Here is a 19,737-nt window from a genome sequence, read left to right as displayed (position 1 = left end):
TTAATTATAGCTTGTTCAAAAATCTGTGTGCAGTCTGGAAGAAATCTGCAATTTCAAGCTCTCTAAACTAAAGAGGAACTCCATGCTGCTCTGACAGAACAAAAAACAACCTGTCAAGGTTTGGTAAAGCAGCGCCCTCTAGTGTTAATTCAATTATCTTTCAAGCACATCTGTATGCTGCATTGAGCACGTTCATAAATGCATCCAAAACCTTTTTCTTTTTTTTAAATTTAATCATGTGCATGTCCATCCTCCTTTCTAATACCGCCCTGGGCAATCGCCTAGAAGACCCATGACAAAAACAGCCACAGTTGATAGCTAATTTTCTCCAATAAACCTCCATGCAGTAGATGTCTTCTGACGACAGTGGTTTGCACTGGATTTTTAGAAGGAATGTCAGCACGCCACACTTTTCAGATTTATACCACGTTTTCCACTTGACAATGATGAGAAGTGCATATGACACAAAGGTAAACATACATGCTGATGGGGGGGAAGCGCTCTTATTATTATTATTATTATTATTATTATTATTATTATTATTATTATTATTATTATTATGCTGTGTTGAGGGAGCCTCGTTTTTTATAGTGAACCACTGGCTCCCTCTAGTGCTACTGAGCAGAAATTCTAGTCTTACCTAGAAACGACATTGTTCCAGAATATAAGACACACAAATGATGTTAATAACAACAATAAGGTCATTAAAATTAAGTCAATTTCTCCTTTCAGTCAGACATTTTAGTACATAACAATAACTCACTAGAACTACAAATGAAAATAGAGTCAAGCTTTTGACTTTGTGGGATGTTAAGTGACTATTATTTACTGGGAAACAACAAACGTGTAAGATGGTGCTATGGTTAGACAGGAAAACATAAACTACTTGGCTTTACCCTAAACACACCAGGCCCCATGTGAAACATGGTAGCGACATCATGGTATGGGGATGCTTTTCCTCTGGAAGGATAGGTAAGCTGGTGAAAGTTGATGGTTTGCTATAGTCCTTGTCACGGTTGACCCAGGTTTGAATCCCGATCTCGGCACCCAGGTCCTGTTTTCTGTCAGAAAAAAAGTTGATGGGAACAATGGAATTACAGACAAGGCAAATACTTAAAGAAAATTTAGGAAGCAACAAGGCTGCAGAATTGAACAACAACGCTAAACATATATACATGTTAAAATGGCAATGTTTAGTTATGTTCCTGGTTCATACACCTCTCTACAGTGCAGCCAATGACCCTATTATTTGACTCAGGTGTACTGAAGAAGAGAACCTCTAAAACCTGAAGAATCTCCAGGATTAGAGGACTTATGTCTCAGCACAATCTAGAGAAACTCATCCATGCGTTTATCTTTAGCTGCATTGATTACTGCAACAGCGTCTTCACAGTTCTGACTAACAAATCAATCAAACAGCTGCAGCTGATCCAGAACGCTGCTGCTTGTGTCCTCACTAAAACCAGGAAGATGGAGCACATAACACCAGTTTTAAAGTCTCTACACTGGCTCTCTGTAGCTCAGAGAATAGACTTTAAAAGTCTGTTGTTAGTTTATAAATCACTGAACGGTTTAGCACCACAATACATTAAAGATCTGTTATTACTGTACCAACTGTCTAGACCCCTCAGATCTTCTGGTTCTGGTTCTGCTCTGCATCCCCAGAACCAGAACCAAACGAGGAGAAGCAGCATTCAGCATTCAGCTTCTATGCACCACAAATCTGGAACACACTTCCAGAAAACTGTAAAACAGCTGAAAACTGAGTGCCTTTAAATCTCAATTTAAAACCCACCTGTTTAGAGTTACTTATGGCTAAATTAGGATTTGAGTGTGGGTTTTGATGTCTTCAATGTTTTTTATCTTTACTTCTTATCTATTTATTAATTTCTTTTATTCACAAAAATCCGTGTAGGACGGCGAAGTCCTAGCGCAAAAATTCGCATGACAGGTGGATGGAGCCTGGTGCTGCAAGGTTGAAGACCTTGTCCTGTTAGGCAACAGGGCCTGGATAATACCCGTGTTAAACGGACGGCGGAGTCCGGCAATGACAGGGGCTTAAATTCCGTAACAAAAGTATGCTTTTATCTTTTTTAATCTTTTTTTTTCTTTAAATCTCTTTCTCTTTCTTACTGTTTATTTAATGTCACATGCTGTTTTTATTTCTTTTTGCTCTTTAATTATGTAAAGCACCTCGAAATGCCTTGCCGCTGAAATGTGCTATACAAATAAAATTTGATTGATTGATTAAAACCTGCAGGACAGCCCTGTATTTGAGGATTCCTGCTCTAATCCACATAAGTGTTAAGATGTGCAGGAGAGTATGTTTAAGCTAAGTATAGCTGGAGTTTAGTATATTCTGTGCTGGGATATGTCTCTAGAAGGAAATTTAGTGCAGCTTTACTCTGGGGAAATAGGAGAAAACGCCCGTCCACAGCAAAACTTGGCTTCTTGTACCATGTTGGTAGTGGTAGTGAAAAACAGCTGAACGACATATTTAAAAGAACATATTAAATATGTTTAACCTTTTGTTTTGGCAGTCCCATTAACTGCCACACAGTCTGGCTCTGTGGAGGGCAGAATAAAGTCAGCTGGTTGCGTTTTGCGTCTGCGCATGCCCACTTTAACGGCTTCGAGGTTTCGCGCAAGCGCAGTCCGCTGGAGCGCTCAGTGATTTATAAAGCCCCGAGTCGCTCTGTCTCCTTCCACCTTCAGCCATTTTAACCATGTTAGGAGCTGTGGGACGCTGCTGCACCGGGGCTTTGCAGGCTCTCAAGCCTGGGGTCCAGCCCCTGAAAGCCCTCGTTGGATCCCCGGCTGTTCTTTCGCGTGAGTCCCCTGCAGGCTGGCCGTTTTCCGAGAGGAAACATTGCGTTAAAATGTTTGTGATAGTCTGAGAGGGCAGCGCTAACGTTAACTGGGGCTAGCAACACGCTGGCTAGCCTGCCGGTGACATAGTAGGCCTCTGTTTTAAAATGTCAGATTTTACTTTAGTTTATCCTACTCGGAAACATAACATGCATATATAATGACTTGCATGCTTGTATTGAATAATTGTTTGCATTGGAAAACAAGTGGACTCTGCAGTTTGTAATGTTATTAGAAATGACCTTTGTGAAATGACATGAGGCGCTGCTAGGTTAGCAAATTAGCAAGGTTACTCGGTCTTCTGCAAAGAAAGACGCAGTTAGTTTGACATAAACGATTAAAGAGGGCAAATTTGAACTCTACATTTGTTAGAATATGTCCCGGTAAGTTTAGGAGCTGCATAAAGTGTAAACTAGAGTACACGTCATTCATTTGTCATTCAAAACACAGCTTCCAATGGGGCGGTGTAGTATTTTCATGTTTTCTCCACATGCAAGGTAATATTCAGCTTGTTTTAAACCAGCAGAAAATGTTTATAAGGAATAATTAGTGTAATGAGGTTGTTCCTATGTGTGAATAGCAGTGTTATTCTCGTATGGCTCAATTTTGTATCCATCCGCAGGCAGGGACTATGTCGCTCCTGCTGCCGCCGCCAGCGTCGCCACAGGCCGCATTGTGGCCGTCATCGGTGCCGTCGTCGACGTCCAGTTCGATGAGGGCCTCCCTCCCATTCTCAACGCCCTGGAAGTCGCCGGCCGCGACTCTAGGCTAGTCCTGGAGGTTGCTCAGCATCTTGGTGAGCCTTAGAAACCTTCAACTAACAAAACTACTTCACGTTTGTAGAAGCTTGCTGAACCTACTTGCTGTTCATAGGTGAGAACACAGTGCGTACCATCGCTATGGATGGTACTGAGGGTCTGATTCGTGGACAGAAGGTTCTGGACACCGGGGCCCCCATCAGAATCCCAGTGGGGCCCGAGACCCTGGGGAGGATTATGAATGTGATCGGCGAGCCCATTGATGAAAGGGGTCCAATCAGTACCAAACAGTGCGTCAAAATAAAATATCTATAATCTTCCAACATTCAATTCCTACCTAAGAATTAAAGTTAACTATTTAACTCTTTCTCCCTCAGGACTGCACCTATCCATGCTGAGGCTCCTGAATTCACCGACATGAGCGTGGAGCAGGAGATTCTGGTGACTGGCATTAAGGTGGTGGACCTGCTGGCCCCTTATGCCAAGGGAGGGAAAATTGGTATGTATTATAGCATTAAAGGAGTAGTTCAGTTTTTGAAGGGGGTGAGGGTAATTTAAAAAACTTGAGACATTTTCCGTTTTGACGTACTGATTCCAGTTTTTCTTAAATATCTATAAATGGCAGCAAATGCAATTTTTGGGGTCAGAGGAACTAGTTTACCTTTCTTTCCAAAAGATGTTTTATGCAAAAAAAAAAAAAAAAACCTCTTTTTCCTAAAATGGGCCATTATTTTTGGAAGCTGACCAATATTACTGTTGTGCTTTGGGGCCTGCCACAATTTTTAAACTGTCCCAATAAGCGATAATGTTATTTTGAGACCATTTTCAAGCAATATGTTAACATTGGAACTGGAGGATGTTTTTAAATAATCAAAGACTAAACGATAAATAAAATGGAAACAATAACCATTAACCTTTGCTACATTTAGAATAGGTTTTTTATTTTTAAATGTTCACTTTCATATTCCAACAGCCACTTTTTAATCAATAGAAAATGTTTTCGCTGTTCCCAGATGGAAATCGTTGTCTTTCAGTGGAAACATCCTCCGTAGCAACGCAGTGACATTGCTTGTGGTTTCAGGGCTTTTCGGTGGCGCTGGAGTAGGAAAGACCGTGTTGATCATGGAGCTGATCAACAACGTGGCCAAGGCCCATGGTGGTTACTCCGTGTTCGCCGGCGTGGGCGAGCGGACCCGCGAGGGAAACGACTTGTATCATGAGATGATTGAGTCTGGTGTCATCAACCTGAAGGACACCACCTCTAAGGTTTGGCTCGAACTCTTCAAAGTAGCAGCACATCCATCGTGCAGTAATGGGACGGGCTGGTTAAAGTCTGTTTTTCCCCTGTAGGTGGCGCTGGTGTATGGACAGATGAACGAGCCCCCAGGCGCCCGCGCCAGAGTGGCCTTGACTGGACTGACTGTGGCCGAGTACTTCCGTGACCAGGAGGGTCAGGACGTGCTCCTCTTCATTGACAACATCTTCCGCTTCACACAGGCCGGTTCTGAGGTGTGTACCGGTAACACGGCTGAGGAATCTTCTCTAACAGGAAGGTTTTTGCTAAAAGAATCGCCTACCGCCCCCTCAGGTGTCTGCCCTGCTGGGTCGTATCCCCTCCGCTGTGGGTTACCAGCCCACTCTGGCCACTGACATGGGTACCATGCAGGAGAGAATCACCACCACCAAGAAGGGTTCGATCACATCTGTGCAGGTAAATATTTGGCAAAACACGATCTCAACTCTGCTTGATAAAATTGTTTTTGCTGCACAAAATTAACCAACATCTACCTTTCTGGGGGAACAATAATGTGATCAAATTAACCTGACGCTAAACTTTGTTTCCTCTGCAGGCCATCTACGTGCCCGCTGACGACTTGACTGACCCTGCTCCTGCCACCACCTTCGCTCACTTGGACGCCACCACTGTACTGTCCCGTGCCATCGCCGAGTTGGGCATCTACCCCGCCGTGGATCCCCTGGACTCCACCTCCCGTATCATGGACCCCAACATCGTCGGAGCTGAACATTATGACGTCGCCCGTGGCGTGCAGAAGATCCTTCAGGTTGGGGAAACTGCATTGTTTTTGTCATTATGAAGACCTGTTGGCTAGTCAACAAGCTAACTGGTTAGCCTTCTTACAGGACTACAAGTCCCTTCAGGACATTATTGCCATCCTGGGTATGGATGAGTTGTCCGAGGAGGACAAACTGACTGTGGCCCGCGCCCGCAAGATCCAGCGTTTCCTGTCTCAGCCCTTCCAGGTGGCTGAGGTCTTCACAGGCCACTTGGGCAAACTGGTGCCCCTTAAAGAAACCATCAAGGGCTTCAAGAGCATCCTTGGAGGCAAGTATTGTTATAAAGCACATCTACATTTAAGCTGAAAAGCACCCTTCATAACTTTATGCTTTTTGTTGTTCCAGGCGAGTATGATAACCTGCCTGAGCAGGCCTTCTACATGGTCGGTCCCATTGAGGAAGTGGTCCAGAAAGCTGAGAAGCTGGCTGAGGAGCACTCATAAACACCTGAACATTCTGAGCAGAGAGGGGGAGGGTCCTATGGTTAGGAGCACTTGGTTTGTAAAACATGTCAAAAATACAAATGTACCTGTCTTGTCGCCCTGAAGAAAGTTCTATTTAATGTTTCCAGTGAAAGATGGAATAAATCACTGTCTTTACACAAACAGACTTGTCAACTGCATATTTCATAAGCTTTAGCTGTAATAGAGGCCTGTTCCTTGAGAAATCTTATGAAATGATTGTCCTCTACTGTGACCACAAGATGGCATACTTGAGCTGTAAAACTGAGTTGTTTCAGATTGTTACGTTTGGAAATAAAACGGGACAAATAATTGGAACCTTTTTTTTTTTGTCACTTCATGTGGTAAGGTAATGTGCTTTAAAGTAGTCATAGGTGTAGGAAGCGGGGGATATGTCCCCCCCAATATTGGAGAGAGTCACATTCGTCCCCCCCAATAATTTCACCGCAGTTGTGAAGAATTTTAAAATCTTCCACTCGCATGCTTTTATTTTGAAGGCGCATTCAGCAGAGCGCTTCCTCTCTCCTCCCCCTCAGAACGGCTCAGGCAGCAGCAGACGGAGTCAGAGAAACTGTTTGAATGAGGTAAACTCAGGAATGTTGCCATGAATATCGCTCGTTTGTAACATCTTATTGTCAGTTTACTTTCATATATAGAACTAAATCTTTTTGGTTAAGCTGTTTTAATTCTGGAATAGTCACATATCCAAAATTTTACTGCTAACTTTGTTTAAAACTTAGCTAGTCTAATCAATGATTTAGAATGAGACTGAAACGGCAGCAAAATTAGCCTTTTTATTATTTAAAGTGAGCAACACCTGATCATACTCAACCACTTAACATGTATTTATATTATTTAGATATTTAGGAGAACAGCAGTGCTAGAATGATGAAGAAAGGTGAAGAAGCTCTGGTGAGGTCTTCATTTAGTTTATTGAAATATTAACTTTTTAAATAAACTTTTATTATGAGAGGAGCAGGTCAGGGAAGGCATCTAGGAGAGCCAAGTGGAGTTTCAGAGTGTGAAGATATAAAATTATATTAATTTCAATAAAACCAGAAAGGAAAACGGGTGAAGACTGATGTCAGGTTGATTTCTTTCAATGTTTCAATATTTTTTTCATTATTTCCACACTGTAAGGGTAATGGTTAGCAGACAATAAGAAAAGTGCTTGAGAGGTTTAAAAATAAATTTGTGAAAATTTTTGCTACACAGTAAATAGTTGAGATGTATAATGTATACATCTGAAAATTAAGTTGCTTAATTCTCATTCTGTATGATAAAAACATACTTTTTATATTTAGTTCACATTCTGACACTACATTACTGTAGTGTCTGTAAATCCATGAATCCATGCAGGAACATCAGGCTGTAGAGAGTCAGAGGAGGCAGAGACAGAAACACATATCTGTAGATATTTTAGTTAAATGTTTGTGACTGAAAATGACAAGAAAAAAAAAACATTTAGGCTTTTTGCCTCAGTGTTTTTTATGGGTCATGTTTGGTAAGTTACTGAATGCAGGGCTGGAAAGTGAGACTCAGTTAACAGTGAGGAGCTAAAGTGTCTGTTAGATGTGAAAAGTATCATTTTTATTTATTTTGTAGATCAAACTGTTGCACTGCTGTAGAGAGATGTTCAAGAAGAACAAAACTTGTTTTTTAGATTTTATTTTTGTTGGTCATACAGCTGTATTGAGTTTAAAACTGTTAAGTCCTATTTTATGAGCTGTTTTCTACTTTGGTTTTAGAAAGAGGTAGAACCAATTAAATTACCAGTCAATTTATATCACTGCATTTTGACCAATAATCAAATGTCTTTTGACCAATAAGATATATCAGAATCTGGTAGCCTCTGTGCTACCAGAGTATTTATCTTGCTAGTTGTGAGGCAAATGCTAAAGTGAGTGTTCATCCTGGAATGACAGTCATTATACTATGCATAACTTTAATCTGATTATTGGATTGTAAATAGTAACATGTTAGAATACTTGTTACTGAAACCAGGGTCAGATTAGAGTAACGCATTACTGACGTGTTGATGGCACAATTGTTTGACATTTCTGCTCAAGCTATTTACTGATCTGTCAGGTTTCCGACATGCGTCCCCCCAATGACAGACTCGTTCCTACGCCCTTGAAAGTAGTTATGTTTAGGGAAGAAAATTGAACATTTAAGTTATTTTAAAAAACCGAAGTCAAATTTTGCAAGGCACTGAAGTTGACTTGGAAGACACCCGAGTAACTTAATCTAACTTTTTAGGGCGTGGTGGAAAGGGTTACCAATATTTCAGCATGAGAACGTAAAAGATTTACAGATTAGAGCACATCTTGGACATTTGACTGGTGAAAAATTACCTTACCAAGCTGACTGCTGTTCTAAAGCATTTGATAATTAGACAACAGCAAGGATCTAAAAAAAAAGCGATTGTTTCTGCCATTTATGATAAGAAATTTGAAATAATTCCCAAACAACTCTCATGCATAATTCTGTATGATTAAGCTGAAATTTGTGAACGTCCCAGAAAACTCAGACTGGGGAATTTCTTAGGCTCTATAGGCTGCAGCCAGCATGTTGAATGTTAGATCTTTCTGTAATTTTAAGGCCATAAATCAGGGATGTTGAACTCCAGTCCTCAAGGGTCACTGTCCAGCAGTTTCTAGATGTGCCACAGGTACAAAACACTGAAATGAAATGGCTTGATTGCTTCCTTGTGTAGATATGTTCTCCAGAGCCCTGCTAATAACCTAATTATTCTATTCAGGTGTGGTGCAGCAGAGGCACATCTAAAAGTTGCAGGATACCGGCCCTTGAAGATTGGAGTTTGACACCTGTGGCTTAAACTAACAACTGTTGAATATATTTGAAAGAAAAAAAATGAAATTGCAGCACAACATAGGTTTGCCAACTTGTATTTGAAAACTACTTCCAAACAAATGTTTTGCCATAAAGGAAAATGCAACATAACAAAAAAAATATCCATACCAACTGGAGGGGTGGTGATTGGGGCTTATTTTGAGTCAACCACTGGATTATCTAACATTTAAATCAGTTTCTCAACCCTGGTCCTCACCTGCATGCGGGTCCTGCATGTTTTAGGTGTTTCCCTTCTGCCACAAACCTTGTATCTCTGGGTGATTAACAGGCTTCTGCAGAACTTGATGGTCATGCAATCATTTGAATCAGCTGTTCTGAAATAGAGGCACATCTAAAACATGCAGAGCAGGGGGGCGGTGAGGACCAGGGTCGAGAAACACTGATCTAAAGGTTGGATTGATTTCTGTGTGCACAGACTAGCCTAATTTTGTAACCAAATTGAAAGCAGGTTGGGCTTTTTATTGTTTTTGCTTAACCTTTAACACCTGACTATCTTTAATGCGGAGATTTTACTTTAAGCAGCAGATAAGGTGGCCTTGACCGTATCCTTGAGAGAGCAGCTCAACCTTGTCATGATGAACAATTCAAGACTGAAACCGACTGCTAACATTGAAATGTGCATTGTCAGCCAAGATGTACAGAGTGGTAATGGATGAAGTGGACGCATAGATGGAGGGTTACTGTAACGTCTTGGCAATGTTACTGTAACTTCTTGGCAATGGGAACGGCATTCTTCAGGAAGAAGTAATCAACAAAACAGGTTGGCATGTATGACATTGGCAGCCAGAAAAACTTGGCGTCCCAGCCGGGGGAGTAACGTTTGCGCGGCCAGGTGGCGGACACGGCGTGCTCCATGCAGCTGACCACCTTCATCAGATCGCCGTCACTCATTTGGGCGACTTTTTCTTTTATCACGTCTTTGGCTGGAACAAAAGATGAGTCCGTTGAAGCAAATGAAAGACGACAAGTGACAGGAACGAAAGGTTTACGCTTACATTTTTGGAGGTATTCAACCCCGTAGTCATCTTTGACGTCCTGCGGCAGTCTGTCCCACAGAGTTTGGACGTTCCTGGTGTGGAGTTCGCTGTCTGTGACGCTGGTCTTGAAGAATCCCGGCTCAATACAGAGGACTTTGACACCAAAAGGAGCCAGGGTGAACCTGAGGAAAATATGCTGTCTTTGTCAACACTAAAAAGCCTGTGTTGGTGTAGGAGAACATTTATGGCACAGGTTAATATTTCACCGGAGGCTGTCGTTGAAAGCCTCGACGCCGAACTTTGAGACGGGGTATGGGCCCCCGGTGACACAGATCCTCCCAAATACACTTGCGACATTCACCACTCGGCCTCTGGCCTTCTTTATCAGAGGCAGGACGCTCAGTGTGGCTCCAATCACCCCGTTCAGGTTCACCTCCAGCATTGATTTGTAATCGTCAAGGGTATGCCAGTCGCAGGGGCCGGAGGGAACAGCAACACCCGCGTTGTTTACCAAAGCCCAGAGACCTGCAAGGAACCCAAATACACATACAACCTTGAACAACCTGCTAAATTTCTCAATGAAATGCCTATCTGTCCATCTACAACCAACTCACCATGCACCCCAACTTTGCCCTTTATCATGGCTGCAACTTTAGCCAAGCTCTCCTTCGACGTAACATCCAGGTGTGTTGTGATCAGGTTGCTGGAGCAGGCCTTCTTCAGCTCCTCCTCTCCCTTCTCAGTGTAACACCCGGCAATCACTCGGAAGCCTATCTTATCCAGATGGCGAGCCAGAAGGTTCCCAAAGCCGGTGTCGCAGCCCGTGATGTACACATACTTGTTGGCCTTGTCACCGACCCTGGGGAGCTCTCTGATCCAGCGGAACAGGTAGAAGAGCACGAGCAGGCCCAGAAGATACAGGAACATGTCTGTAATGTAAAAGAATGTTCTAATTTGTTACTGGAGGGAGGCAAGCTCATCTGTAAAGAAACGTCAGGCAAAAATATTCTGGGTAAATAACCAATCTGACCCTAAAACCAAAGTTCATTTCCAACCTTGTAATGTCATATGGTATTTGTTTGGTCATGAATGGCGTAGGGGAATATACATATAAATTATATTAGTAAAAATCAGTCACTGGCTATAAAAGGAGCATAAATATCTCAATATTGGTCCAAATTTACATATTGGTGCAACCCTATTTTTTTTCTGCTAATATGGAAAATACAAAGATTTTGCAAAAGGTCACAATCTTCAAAATCTTCATGACGTTTTTTTTTTTTTTAAATCCAAAATGCAATTCTGGTGCCTTGGCAAGAGTTTAAACAAAGTCTTGTTCCTTAAGACCCCTTCAATGTGATTAAGTTCAAGAATATAAAAGGGCCAGGCTACTTTTTTTTAACCTGTTAAAAACTGCATTTTGTAAATTCTCAGATTCCTTTTCTGGTAAGAAAATGAGTTCAACAACAATAAAGTTTATGGGCTCTAAAGTTTAAGGGCTGCACAGTGGCGCAGTTGGTAGAGCTGTTGCCTTGCAGCAAGAAGGTTCTGGGTTCGATTCCCAGCCTGGGGTCTTTCTGCATGGAGTTTGCATGTTCTCCCTGTGCGTGCGTGGGTTTTCTCTGGGTACTCCGGTTTCCTCCCACAGTCCAAAAACATGACTGTCAGGTTAATTGGCCTCTCCAAATTGCCCCTAGGTGTGAGTGTGTGTGCGCATGGTTGTGTGTCCTGTGTGTCTCTGTGTTGCCCTGCAACAGACTGGCAACCTGTCCAGGGTGTACCCCGCCTCTCGCCCGAAACGTTGGCTGGAGATGGGCACCAGCACCCCTCCCGACCCCACTGAGGGAAAAAGGGTGCAAGAAAATGGATGGATGGCATTCATTTTTTTTTTCTTTATCTTGCCCTTAAAATCTTATGTTTTGTAGTAAACTGAACCAGCAATTAAACTAATTTGGTTTCTCAAAGAGCCCTTTGGTAACTGTTTGGTTTTCAACAGTCATTAAAAGATGTTCAATTTTCCTTTTTGCAGTTTGTTTGTGATCTTACACCCATTTGTAGAGAAGAAGAACATATTTTTTATTGCAAATGTATTATTTATAGATTTTTTAAAATATAAAAACCCAACCTCTCTTCCATAACATTCTATATGGATTATGCAAAGAGATGGATCCCTAACAAGTCCTCTGCATAAGCTGGCATGTAGATAATTGTAATAGATCTAACCTTTTTTGTGCTGCTTTTTCAGCTACAAAAGCTAATCACAAAAGCAACTTGCACATTGTTTTCTGTAATCACCTTGGAGGTCAAATTTACACCTCCGAGTCTGCTCCAATGGTTGGTTGTTGTGTGACATATTCTGTCCTGTAGCTGACATTGCAGTCTACACTCAGATTTTTATGACCACACTGTCTGCAATCACCAGCAGGATTTTTTTTATTTATCGATTGTAAAATTTGCAACATTGTTAGCCTTCATGACCCTTCAGATGGCGTTACACTATTTCCTTATCAGTTTTATTTATATTTACAAAACCATGGATCACTAACTGTTCCAACAACTTTCAGAATCATATTTGGCCCAGAAAATCTGATTCATTTTATTTGTTTCATTTGGCATGAATGTGCTTCCGTACATGAAAGTCCTTCTGAAGATTATGAGCTCACTTCCCACCACACATTCTCCTGTCCTCATAGTCGAAACCTTTTACGAGCTAATAAATGAACACACTGACTGAAAAAGTTACATTTATATCATTTTTTTTTCTGCTAAGCCCAGTAATTGTGGCCAGAATGTTAAATATGGCGTTGCTTTCACTATTTTTTAACAACATTATGCTACGGTGAAGAAAAAGTTGTTGCTGAAAGTTTAAAAACCTCCCTGGAAAGCATAACTGAGTCGCACACTAAACTTACAGGAGGAAACATTCATGCAGCCACATTTCGTAACATGACAAGAGGACCTGCAGGGATCGATAGAGCGAATTCTACTCCGATAAAGAGATTTAAAAAATCTGCAGTAGAACAAATAAAGTAAAACAATGCATAGTCTGACATCTCACCTCCTCTCTGTTCTCATCACCTTGTCATTTTATAAATTGTCCCCAATAGATACTGAAAAGGTAGAAAAAGAGTTACCTGCAGCAGCGCAATGTCCGGTGGACTGTCTCCTGTTCGAGTGGACCGGATGAGTCAGTCAGGAATCTAATGAACAGATGTCGAAATAGAAAACAACAATAGGCGCCCCCTGCTGGCAAGAGAAGGAATTGTTTGTCCATATCCAGTTATGTTGGTCATCTTTTATTCTGTTTTGTTTTCATTTCTACATAGCTCCTATTAGTTTTCAGTTCTGATATTTTCATTCTATACCATGTAGTGTTTTCTCTTTTACCCCTAGCATAAATGAAAATAAAATTTTAATATATTTTATATATAAATAACCCCAAATAAACTACGGAGCAATAGTTCCCATTGTGAAGTTAGCAGTAGGTGACATCAGCTAACAGTTGTAAAATTATTAAACCTGGCTAAAATGCACAACATTAATAATGATAATAGTTTAAAACATATACAAAACTGAGCAAAATTACTCACAAAACACTGTATATGATTACATTTGTCTATAGTTTTATATATTTTATAAAGTAGACGTCAAAAAATAATACTTGTAAAGAAAACAGAGCTGATCCTTATACCATGGTTACAGACAGCAACAGAAAAAGAGGGAGGAGCTGCTGGTTGCTATGGTAACTGGCTACCAACTGTGTAGAGCATCATAGCTGAACTTAATACACCAATGAAGAAACAACTTCTTGATTAAACAAAATAAATTTTAAGAATTTATAAACACAAACTTCACATTTATGATATTGTTCAAATAAAACCCTGTTACATTAGCAAATGTCTAAATTTCCCTCAAGGATGACTTCAGTTTTCATGGTGCAACCTTCAGAAAATCTCCCGGGCAAGTTCCATAAAGGTTTTCTTAATTCTCCAAAGGTTAGCTTCAACAAGGACAGTGTGACCACCAGGGAAATATGAAGGAATATCCTCTAAATTTGTATCAAAAATGGCTGAAGATTAACAACGAATTTGGTGCAACCTTCAGAAAACGTCCAGGGGGAATCTTGCCTTAAGGTTCTCCCAAGGTTAGTTTCAGCACTGACTTGCAAACTTCTGGCAACTATCAGCGTTATCTAAAGTTAGCTACAACTTCAGCTATATTGTTTTCAGAGAGCATTCAATGAATGTTCCTAAATCCATCTATCAATCCATCCATCCTCCGTTTTTTTCTTGCTATTTCACAGACATTCATGCTGTGTGCAAGTAGTTATACTTTGACAAGTGGTCTAAAATAACTTAAAATTTGGGGTTTGAAATTTGAGAGAGAAAAAAAACTTTTAATGGATCACATCCCCATGAGAGTAACTCTGAGCCCAAACTGTATTCAGCCTGAAGATCCCATCAAAACAGTCACACAGCAGCTGGTAAACTGATGAAACCTGCTGAATTAGATTCCTTTGCTTTCTCCATTAACGGCATTTGAGATGAAATAGAAAAGAAGAAAATGTTTATCACTCATAAAGAAGAAACTAGAAAGTGTAAAAACAAGAGGGAAGGAAAAATACAGGAAACAGAATCCAGATGCGCAAAGAACAGAAAATAAGAATAAATAATGAAACAAACAAAGGAATAAACTGACAGAGCAAGACAACAGAATAAACACGCTGAAAAAACTGAACATGTGACCTAACTTAAATATATTGTGTTAATTGGTCACATGTAATCACATTAAGTTCATCCAAGTTTGAACAAATGTAAATAAATAAGTTTGACAAACTTCATTTAACTACTTGTGACCAATTAATTTATTTAACTTGAATCAGCTGTTTTTTTAGTGCATGGAGGTGATAAAAGCACTAATAAAACCCAAACACCCGCTAATCCAGTTTTCATGCATTATAAATATTATCCAGCTTTATCTTGCAAAAAAAAATTAATTAATTAAACTTCACTGATTATTTTGTGTTTTTACCAGAAACTGCAGAAAGACCTTCAACCACAGCAGCAACATCCAAACAAATCAGGATATCAGGTGATTTACCTTCATATCACATGCTGTTGTTTTGGTTATTTTCTTGATTTTCTCAAAAACTCCAACCGTATTTTACTTTAAATAAACCCAATGCAATTTGAAGAGCTTAAAATGGATTGAAATGCATTTATTTCCTAGCTCTTCATGTTTTGAAATTATTTTGAGCTGATTTTGAAATTATAAATGATGTTATTTGCTTCACGCTCTTCCTCTGATTGTCGGTGGAGTTGCCACGGCGACTGGCATCTCAATAGTCGTGTTTCTAATTCTGCTTTACCAATGGAGGACGAGAGCCAATGGTAAACCCCATTTACAGACTTATTTAATGTGCATATTTAAATGCAACCAACAAGCAAAAGAGTTTTACAAATTAAATTTATGGGAAGCATTTGTTCACATTTTTATTTATTCTTCTACATTTGTTCACCTTTTCTTTCCCTCAGCTGCAGACACGAGAACATCAGACACAGACGTAACATGAAGGTTGCAGACTCTGGTTAAGTTTAACTTTTACCAGAATTAGTCAAAACAGAGATTCTGACATCCAGATAGTAACAAAAAAAAAGATACAAAATGAATCTGCAGTGTTGCATTAGAAGACATTTGTTCTCTTTTATTTCAGGTGACGTCTGAAAACTGGGCACTAGGATCCAGATCTGAAGACTCCCACTACCAAAACCTTGATCCAGCCAGTATAGATCAGGAACCAACTTATTTAACTCTCACTTAGGACGCTAACCCTAGCTTGAAGTCTGAAAAACTTGTGTTTTTCAGACTTCAGAGTGCAAAACTCCGTCGAATAAACTGGTGCTGGATTTCCTTAAGTCTCAATGCGACTGATGAAAACCAAGCTAACATTAAGAAAATGCAGAGCTGGTGGAAATAACGAGCAAAACGCTTTTATTCAGTTTTGTGTTTATAAACCCTTAGAGATTGTATGTGCTCCCTCACCAAACACAGAGAAATGAGGAGTAGCAGTTTTCTGTTTTGACCTTTTAGAGTTTTTCATTTAGCTCTTGAGCCTTGATTACTACAAAGGGCTAGAAAAGGCCTATAAAGGTTGCGGTTGTTTATTACTTTCCATCAATGTGCAGGTCATCAAACAAGAGTGTTGATCAGGGGGACTGAGAAGTTTTCATAAATACCCCTTAAACCTTTTCACATTTTAAACTGTTTCAGCAACAAGGTTAAGTGCATTTTTTTTTCCATTCGTGATTTTATGTGACGGCCTGCATTTGTTTACCGTTCTCTCATGACGTGTCTTCCTCAAAGACTCAAATACTTGGGCAAGACAAGTGGGAGTTGGAACCCAGATTTATATTGGTAGATATTCTTAATTTTCTTCCAGTTCACAATTTTCTACTACCTTGTGTTGGCCAATCACATACAATCCGTTTGAGTTTGTTGTCAAATGCGAAGGAGGTAAAAGGGTAAGATTGTTCCCAAGTTTTGAGAAGAAAAAGTGTTCAAAGACTTTCACAACTCGGTGTTGAGGGCATAGGCGTAGGAAGCGGGGAGGGGGGGCACAGGGGGGACATGTCCCCCCCAATATTGGAGAGAGCCACATTCGTCCCCCCCAATAATTTCACCGCAGTTGCGAAGAATTTTAAAATCTTCCACTTGCATGCTTTTATTTTGAAGCATGCGAAGCGCTCTTCTGAAGGCGCATTCAGCAGAGCGCTTCCTCTCTCCTCCCCCTCTGAACGGCTCAGAGTAAAGGCAGCAGCAGAAGGAGTCAGAGAAACTCCGTTTGAACGAGGTGAACTGTCAGGAATGTTGCCATGAATATCGCTCGTTTGTAACATCTTATTGTCAGTTGTCTTTCATATATAGAACTAAATCTTTTTGGTTAAGCCGTTTTAATTCTGGAATAGTCACATGTCCAAAATATTACTGCTAACTTTGTTTAAAAGTTAGCTAGTCAATGATTTAGAATGAGACTGAAACAGCAGCAAAATTAGCCTTTTTATTATTTAAAGTGAGCAACACCTGATCATTCTGACCAGGTATCAGGCACGTGCAGAGGGGGGAGCTGGGGGGGCTTGAGCACCTGCCCTTTTTGCTCCTTGCCACCAAGTGCCCTTTTGGTCAATGTTTATTTATTTATTTTTTATTTATTTATTTTGTATTATTATTTTCTAAGCCCTCTTGTGACACATAACATGTACTAAAATTATTATTATTATTATTATTATTATTTATTTAATTTTTTTGTATAACATAATAAGCCGGTCACCTTTTTACCTTTGACCTTTTGCCCGTGACGCATGACGCAGTTGCCTCTGGCATAATCTGGAACGTAGCGAACGTTCCAGATTACAGAACAGTTTTTGGTGAATTATAAAAAACCGTTTTTGGTGAATAAAGTGAAGTAGACTTGCTGCTTGTCAGATGACGGAAAACGTTGAAGTATCGTTTCTGCTTCAGCTCGGAGTCGCGGTTTAAGCAGAGAGGTAATGAAATACAACAGACACTGACAGGCCTCTGCGTCTGCCTTTCTCTGAAGAACTACTGAGCGGGAGGAGACAACCAGGTGAGGAGAAACTGTGCTTCTGATTCTGTATTTTTATCATACAGACATTAGGCTGTTGTTGGTGTGCTATAAGCTAGCTGCTAGCTAACGACTTTGCTAGCAAAGCTAGATAACTAAAAAGCGTCTCCCCTGTACCGTTAATGATAGCGGTCATTCTTTAGTATTTATTATGCAATAAGGGCACATCGCCCGTTCAAAACCGATATGTCCGATCTTCTAATTTCCTTTGCTACATAATGTACATTTCATTTATTCTAGCCTTAGGTAAATGTATCTTGAAGGAAAATAGCACTTAAATAAATGTCCAACAAGGATATTCATTTAGAATTAAAAATAACTTACCCTGAATTACCATGATAGATATAATGAGTGTAATAAAATTGACATTAATGAAGGGGAAAAAACTAAATCCAGACTTTAAGTAAGTTTAGGGGTTTTTTTTCTGCAGTTCCACGTTAAAGTTTGATGCAGCTCTGCTTTCCTGAATGGACCATGTGATGGAGACCAGGGGTTCCATCCCATGTTTATTGATATTATGTTATTTATTTTCAGTTCAAATGTATTTTGTATCAGTTCTTTATTTCAGTTACTTTGACATTTGGTGAACATTCTTTTTGGGTAGGGAGACTGGCCATCTTTCCTGTTCAGAGAATGTGGGGGGGAGGGGGGGGGGGATGTCAGTTTGTTTTGATTTAGATTAGTCAATTTGAGTTAATTGAGTACTTGCCTTTCTGGGTGTGTCTCAGCGAGGTGGAGCAGTCAGGGAGACAAATGCTCCTGGAACATACCAACTTCCATTAGGAGGGGTAATACTCTGAGGATTTATTTTGTTACCTTTACTTTTTGATTGACCTTAGAATAGTTTAGTTTTAATAATTTTCATGCATGTAAATATTTGTTGGATCATTTATTGTTGTTAGGTTTGTGTAAATAGTGTCCACAAAGACATAAAACACAATAACACACATAAAAAATAAAGACCAAATCTTAGGTTGTCATGCTGCTCTAAATTGGCATTGCTGGAGGATATTTGACATCTATTTTATTACTATTGTTTTTTTTAATGTTCCAAATATTTGCCCAGTTGTGATTTTTGCTCGGGCATCTGGTAAGGATGCCTCCTGGACGCCTCCCTGGTGAGGTGTTCCGGGCACGTCCCACCGGGAGGAGGCCTCGGGGAAGACCCAGGACACGCTGGAAGGATTACGTCTCTCGGCTGGCCTGGGAACGCCTTGGGATTCCCCCGGAGGAGCTGGAAGAAGTGGCTGGGGAGAGGGAAGTCTGGGCCTCCCTTCTGAAGCTGCTGCCCCCGCGACCCGACCCCGGATAAGCGGAAGAAAATGGATGGATGATTTTTGTCATATCTATCCTCAGCATAGTTCTATTGTGCGTATTTTGGATTTATAAGCTGAGCACAGGGCGCCTGGGGCTGTACGCACTGTGTGGACCTTGAGATTTTCCTAAAATAGAAAAGTATAATTTTGAAATTTTTTTAATTATCTAATCCTCTTTACTATTAACTTTTAGGAGAATAAAAGATCTATTGTGTCAAAACATCTTGTACGTAGCGAGTCTGTGTGAGTCCGTGGAGGTGGGAACAAAGCCTAAATCTTATTGGTGAGTTTACTTTAGTAAATTTGGCTGCTTGGCGCTTATACTGTTAGTTAAAAAGGAATGAGCGGAGTCTGAATTCTCCCATAATTCTAAGAGCGTCGTTTGGATCCTGCCAGAGCTTTTGGTTCTGGTGGGTCGCCGGTTTATGAGCTATCTAGGTAGATATCTAGATAGATAGATAGATAGATAGATAGATAGATACACACACACATATCTATATATAGATAGATATATTTACATTATACAATTTATATATAAACTATATATTTATAAATAGAATTTGCCTTGCCTTTGCCCTTGCCTTTGCCTTGCCTTTGCCTTGCATTTGTCTTGCCCTTGCCTTGCCCTTTGCTTTGCCTTTGCCTTGCCCTTGCTTTGCCTTGCCCTTTGCTTTGCCCTGCCCTTTGCCTTGCCCTTTGCCTTGCCCTTGCTTTGCCTTGCCCTTTGCCTTGCCTTTGCTTTACCTTTGCCTTGCCTTTGCCCTT

General features: G+C 40.4%; 2 protein-coding genes and 1 long non-coding RNA gene across 5 annotated transcripts; 2 read left to right on the top strand and 1 right to left on the bottom strand.

Moving 5' to 3' along the window:
* The first annotated feature begins 2,669 nt into the window (after positions 1 to 2,669).
* On the top strand, positions 2,670 to 6,466 carry atp5f1b (ATP synthase F1 subunit beta). The gene is made up of 10 exons (XM_008425265.3): positions 2,670 to 2,829; positions 3,491 to 3,664; positions 3,742 to 3,916; positions 4,004 to 4,125; positions 4,708 to 4,892; positions 4,977 to 5,135; positions 5,215 to 5,337; positions 5,477 to 5,689; positions 5,769 to 5,970; positions 6,048 to 6,466. The coding sequence occupies exons 1-10, from the start codon at positions 2,727 to 2,729 to the stop codon at positions 6,143 to 6,145; spliced, it is 1,554 nt and encodes a 517-aa protein (XP_008423487.1). The 5' UTR covers positions 2,670 to 2,726; the 3' UTR covers positions 6,146 to 6,466.
* A 2,590-nt stretch (positions 6,467 to 9,056) lies between these two features.
* dhrs9 (dehydrogenase/reductase (SDR family) member 9) lies at positions 9,057 to 13,267 on the bottom strand. The gene is made up of 5 exons (XM_008425255.3): positions 13,149 to 13,267; positions 10,629 to 10,943; positions 10,281 to 10,539; positions 10,033 to 10,196; positions 9,057 to 9,960 (listed from the first exon to the last, which is right to left on the bottom strand). Exons 2-5 carry the CDS (start codon positions 10,939 to 10,941, stop codon positions 9,737 to 9,739), a joined length of 960 nt encoding a protein of 319 aa, XP_008423477.1. The 5' UTR covers positions 10,942 to 10,943; positions 13,149 to 13,267; the 3' UTR covers positions 9,057 to 9,736.
* A 270-nt stretch (positions 13,268 to 13,537) lies between these two features.
* LOC103474356 (uncharacterized) lies at positions 13,538 to 19,423 on the top strand. 3 transcript variants are annotated; one of them, XR_014090942.1, is made up of 4 exons: positions 13,539 to 15,105; positions 15,333 to 15,404; positions 15,549 to 17,638; positions 18,087 to 19,423. It is a non-coding gene; the product is annotated as an uncharacterized LOC103474356 (long non-coding RNA). The 3 variants fall into 3 exon arrangements; XR_014090940.1 differs by having other exon boundaries at positions 13,538 to 15,105; positions 15,333 to 17,638; XR_014090937.1 differs by having other exon boundaries at positions 13,539 to 15,404; positions 18,087 to 19,422.
* The last annotated feature ends 314 nt before the right edge of the window (positions 19,424 to 19,737 follow it).

This window comes from Poecilia reticulata, chromosome 2 (genome assembly GCF_904066995.2).
Source record: "Poecilia reticulata chromosome 2, P_reticulata-male-v2, whole genome shotgun sequence".
Classification (NCBI taxonomy): domain Eukaryota; kingdom Metazoa; phylum Chordata; class Actinopteri; order Cyprinodontiformes; family Poeciliidae; genus Poecilia; species Poecilia reticulata.
The sequence above is the reverse complement of the archived record's forward strand: the minus strand, read 5'-3'. Positions and strand labels throughout refer to the sequence as shown.